The sequence below is a fragment of the Sesamum indicum genome, linkage group LG1 (assembly GCF_026168435.1).
Source record: "Sesamum indicum cultivar Baizhima isolate 11 linkage group LG1, ASM2616843v1, whole genome shotgun sequence".
Lineage (NCBI taxonomy): Eukaryota > Viridiplantae > Streptophyta > Magnoliopsida > Lamiales > Pedaliaceae > Sesamum > Sesamum indicum.
In genome coordinates, this window is record NC_142657.1 from 3,949,065 (window position 1) to 3,955,064 (window position 6,000).

The 6,000-nt window shown below is 34.5% G+C and overlaps 1 protein-coding gene across 1 annotated transcript; it reads left to right on the forward strand.

Moving 5' to 3' along the window:
- The first annotated feature begins 2,825 nt into the window (after positions 1–2,825).
- On the forward strand, positions 2,826–4,673 carry LOC110012583 (blue copper protein 1a). Its single transcript, XM_020696777.2, has 2 exons — positions 2,826–3,318; positions 4,175–4,673. Exons 1-2 carry the CDS (start codon positions 3,156–3,158, stop codon positions 4,522–4,524), a joined length of 513 nt encoding a protein of 170 aa, XP_020552436.2. The 5' UTR covers positions 2,826–3,155; the 3' UTR covers positions 4,525–4,673.
- The last annotated feature ends 1,327 nt before the right edge of the window (positions 4,674–6,000 follow it).

Consider the following 6,000-nt stretch of genomic DNA (forward strand, 5'->3'; position numbering starts at 1 on the left):
CTTTGTTAGCATCCACCTTGCTATGGAACGACCTACAAGAACCAATTCGGAAGGCATCACCTTTAGGGATGACTCACGAGTTGAGGGAGCATGCCTAAGCATACCCTTAGAGAATAAGGCTCTAGACCTATAGTGTTGGATTCAAGTACCGGTTGCACGACACCATCGTCAGACTCTGGTGAAGAGACAACAATTGGGTCACAGGAAGTGCAAACTCCTGATGATTCAAGTTAACCCACCACCTCCGGGGTAAAAGGAGAGAGATTAGCCTTAGGCCGATGACAGACACCTCTAAGGCTAATACTAATGGTTTGATATCTTCTTCCTCTACTTGGCAGGTATACCTGCGAATGTGGAAAAAATTAATTTCTCACAAAGGCGTTAATCCTGATAAGACCATCATCGAAACATCCGAAAAAATACAACAGAATCTAGATTTTAGAAGGGTCCAAACCAGAAGATATTCGAGAATGAAATGATTTTGGAGCCTTGGCTTCAGATACTATGTCACCAAATTTTCAGAAATTTCAAAGCTTTCGAAATGGATTAGTGGGGCAGTCTATGAATCTTTGCAAAAAAAACCTCCACTTAAAAAGAGCAGATATTTTGGAGTTAAAACTCATATTAGCAGCTCCAGAAATAGCAGGAAATGGGTCTCATCCAGCCTTCCATTTCAACAAGCTGCAGAGACCAGGACATGGTAGCTTTTAAAAAAATTGAAATTGCCTCAGGAGAAGCTCCACTAGCATCAACTATTAGTGAAAAACAATGTCTCTACCAGAAGAGCTTGGGGGTTATGGGTCTGTTTTACTGAGATGGACAAAATCAAGTATCCATTTAAAATTTTTTCAAACAAAGTGAATGGATCATTCCTGTTAAACTCCATGATAGGAAAAAGTATTGGGTTTGTAGAAAGCTTATTTGAAAAGAAGAGGATGTTGATCTGGAAATATAAGCTACCAGTAATCGGAACAACAAGGATGAAGACGTGCAACATGCTTCATGTTGGGCAATGACATAACTATGTATGCCCTTGCTGCTAGAAACAAGAAAAGCTCCTGTTCGAGACAAAATTTGGGTTACCCAAAAAAAACCCGAATCATATCAGGACAAAGGTAAAAGAAATAATTTTTACAAATGAAGTAAAAATTGGAGAATGTAGAATTTAAAAAATGAGATTATCGATAGAAAACAACAGAGGCCAATGGTCAGTAAAGTAGGAAATCCAACTAGCAATCACACGCCCGACAAGCCATCATGACTACCAGCTGGAAAGGACATAGGGATAACAAACACAATGGCATCATCCGAAAAAGACAAAGTGATGACGAACGCAATGACGCCATCTAAACATAAGTTTGAAGTCCGTATTTGAAATCACGAACGGTTATAAATCAGGAAGCAACGAAACATATAAGGATCATCAGAAACTTTCTTTAACTCTTCAAAGCATAACAGTTTAAGCTTTCAAATCTTTGTAGTTTTATTCTCAGTTTTATGGGGATTTCCCAACGAGTCAAGTCCTCTTTCATAGCAGAGGCTAAATAGTTGTCTCCTCCAACAGAGAAAATAATATATACATAATATTACATATATTTCTTCAATAAAAGTTAGGCTTCTGTTCAAATTGTTGTACAAAATTCTATTAAGTCCCTATATTGGAGTGTCTTCTACACCATAAGGTAGGAAACAAAATAGAGTTGCATTTTTTATTGTTTAAGGAGCCAAGTGTCTGCGAACTATCTGCTGCAGTAGTGTGGTTAAAGGAAGTCCATAAAATCGAGTACTTGAAATACCCGAAAATAAAGCGGTCAAAAAAAGGTACGAATTTACGAGGGCCTAATTTATTTCGAAAGCATGTTGGCCAAACTAAAAGCATGTAAATGGACTATAAAGATTTTATCACAAAAAGGACAAAATGGTCATAATTTGGTCAAAGGGCATAATTCGCACACAATTCGAAAGATACAGGGCAAAAATGCCACACCGATAATTACAGTTCTTATTTTGCCACTATCCCATAGATAACAGTAATTGCATTTAAGCCTTACATTATTTTACATAATGCGTCAATTATCATCATTACACTTTTATACCGTACTTAAGTAAACTTTCATCTCGACCAAAAATCATTTCATCTCATTTTCTCTCACCGAGATGAGATGAAACCACACACAATCAAAACCAATATGCTCGTTGCAAAAAGAAAATAATCATTCCTTGCACTGTAAGTCACTATACTTAAAAATGATAGTAAATTGACAATATTCACCACAAGCAAACAAAAATGATGTGAAAATTTAAATTTTAACTATAATTAATTAACGAAAAAATGCAAGCAATCCCCTATGGATATTGCAAATGAGCAAATTGTCCCTCTATGTACAGAAAAACCAAAAAAAAGATAGCAAGTGACCTCCCTGTGTTTTTAACAATGCAGCAATTTACCACCTGTATTTTTCAAAATGAAGCAATTTACCTCTTTAGATAGGGAGATAAATTGCTTCATTTTGAAAGTCACTGGAGGATAAATTGTTATTATTTTTTTTTATAGAGGAGGATAATTTGCTCGTTTGTAATAACACATGAAAATAAATTGAATTAAACCCATTAATTAACATTTATCATGATTTTACCTATGACCAAAATATTTGACATGATTTTTAGCTGTAGCTGATAATGTAATCGTTTAAACAAAATAACAGTTAATAACCGTGCGCAATAGTAATCAATTAGTATTTGCTGTAAATTTTTAACTTTTAACAATACAAATTAATTATAATAAAAAATAATACTTCTTGAGGTATCTTCTCATAAAAAAATGTCTTCTCAGCTCCATTGGCGTTTGACACTATGACCAAGCTCATAGAGCACAAAGTAGACAGACATTTGCCTAAAACCTACGTTGTTTGTGCTTTCCTACCTTAGCACGCATATATTCGGACAATGCCATTTTACATTGCTAGGGAAATATCTTGGCGCATAAAACTATGAAATGCCGCTGTCAGCCGGCAGCTGGTTTTTTAACATCATTCACAATATACTATAAATACACAAATGCATCAACTCAATCTCTCATCTTCAGCACACACAAACACCAATAATCTTGATCATCTTCAACAGATAATTAAGTCAGACCATTTCAAAGTTCCATAATGGCCTCCAGAGCTTTCTTGATTACGATCATCGTCGTCGTTGCAGCAGCCGCTCCAGCTTTGGCCACGGATTACATGGTTGGAGACGACGCCGGCTGGAATTTAGGCGTTAATTTCACTACATGGGCCGCAGGGAAGGACTTCCGCGTAGGCGACACTATCAGTATGTTATATGCTATTTAATCTTTTTATGTTTTTTTTTTGAAAAAATGCAAGTAATCCCCTTGTGTTATCACAAATGAACAAATTACCCCTTATGAAAAAACAAATAGTGATTTACCTTCCTGTATTTTTTAAAATACAATAATTTACCCTCCTGTGATTTTTAAAATGAAGCAATTTACCTCTCTATATAAGAAGCTAAATTGGTTCATTTTATAAAGTTCAGGGGTTAAATTGCGATTTTTTTTCCATGGGGGGGTAATGTGCTCATTTTCAATATCATAGGAGAGTAAATTGCTATTCGCCCGTTTTCTCCTAGGTGAAATTTCACCTCGAAATAAGTGAAGATTAGCGACAAAGAGAATAAGTGTTAATTGTTGCTAAATATATGCATTAAGTGACAAGAATTCCCGTTCTGTTACAATAATGAGTTTCATGGTTTTAGTAGAGAGAAATGTTTTATAGAAATCGTCATTAACAATAATAAATTGTACATAAAGTTATCATTAAAAATAATTAACGACACATGTTGGGTGGAATTCTGTTGATCACAAAAATTTTTTGTTGTCGCTAAATTCAAATTATCATTATAAATATGTTACTAATTATTAATAATGCACTAATGCAATGTTTTGTCACACAGTGACAGAATCAAAATTATTATAAAAAATGTTTATCTTTATAAATAATTTTAAAAATTGTCACCCAATATATTTTACCATTAATATCATCTTTTTGTTTATTATTTTAAGAAAATTATAACTAGGAAAAACTCTAGTGAAAATGGAAAAGGTAAATTACCAAAAGTACCCCTTGTTAACACAGTAGTACATGGCTTATGTGTTGATGATTTGCAGTGTTCATGTACACACCGGGAACTCACAACGTTTTGAAGGTGAACGGAGCTGATTTCAAGCAATGTGTTTCCTCAAATGCATCAGCAGTCCCTTTAACGTCAGGAAATGACGTGATTGCCCTTTCCACCCCAGGGAAGAAGTGGTACATTTGTGACGTTGCCGACCACTGCTCCAAGGGGATGAAGCTCGTCATCACCGTCTCCGAAGCTGAGGCCCCGACCCCCGCCCCCGTGCCCGGATCGCCCTCCCTAACGCCACCAGAGACGTCGACGGCCGGTGGAGTCTCTCCCTTGAAATCTTGTGTGTGGATGGTGACGGTGATGGCTGCCTATAGGATGATCATGGCTTAAGCAGAAGAGAGAAATAAGCTTTATTTTGGCATTGGACTTTTCATCGATTCTTTTTCTTATATTTTTTTTCGTTTTTGAATTATTTTTGGGATTTGTGGACAAGATATTGTTTTCTTGTTCTTTTTGAAATAAAAGTACAAATTATTTTATATCATTATTTTTATTCATAAAAGTATTTCTTTTAATGCTTTATATGTAAGTTCAAATGCATATTTTTCAGGAAAAGAAAATGTAATTTTGGTCCACTAATATACGGATGGTGACACCTTCCGTTCGAATCAATTCAAGATTTGTAATAAAGAGTTGTAATTTATCAAAAATAATAATTTTGATTAAAAAGAAAAAAAAAACCCTAATTTGGATTAAATTTGTATCATGGCCCGGAAGTGGGGTCCCTAGAAATTAGGGATTATTAAACTCTCCCAATCAAATTAGAGTTTTTGGATCAAATTTACTATTTTTTATAAATTACAGCCCTTTATTTTAAATGTCAAATTAGTCAGGACTAAAACTGCTACCATTCAGATGTTATGTGGACCAAAATTGCATTTTTTGCATTTTTTTCCTAATACAATTTTGGTACACTAACATAGGGGCGGTGACAATTTCAGTTCAAATTAATTTAAAATTTGCAATAAAAGATTATAATTTATAAAAAATAACAATTTTTGTTCGAAAAGCCTAATTTAGTTGGAATTTGTCACATGAGACCTGCAAGTGCACCTAGAAATTTGGAATTTTTAAACTTTCAAGTCAAATTAGGTTTTTTTTAACAAAATTTCCATTTTCATAAATTATAATTATTTATTATAAATATCAACTTGACCTGGATTGAAACTACCACCAACCCCATATTAATGGACCCATATTACATTTTCCCTTATTTATGATACATTTACAATCATGCAAATACATAAAATATATAAAAAAACAGTAAAAGCATAGAGTTCGAACCCAAACCACCAACTCGATTATAGCTTCAAAACCCATCCAAATAGAGTCATCGTCCAAGACATCCCTAATTTTGACTACATCACATTTTTCATTATCGTTAATAATACCAACGTCAGATATAGGAAAAAACCAAGATGGTGTTCATAAATTGATAATTAAGTAGGAGTTTTTCGAAAAAGTCGAAACCTCAAGGAGGTTGAAGTAAATTCGATAATTAAGTGGACATTCTTGTCAAAAGTGTAAACTTTGGGGTGGTCTGTGCAATTATCCATACATTAAATTGAGCAAGTAACTTGAGGAAAAGTCCCAACCACCAAATAAATTGAAGAGCAAGTTGCTTTTGGTTTTCTCCCATGTGGACCTCAATCCCACTACTCCGGCAGATGAATATCAAACCACCAGTAGGCCCCCATTACACAGCAACAGCAAAAAAGCTTCATCTCCTTCAACTAAAGTAACACAAAGTTGTAAAAGTCTATACAACCAAAACCTAATCTTGGAAGGCTTTCTTAGAATGGAATC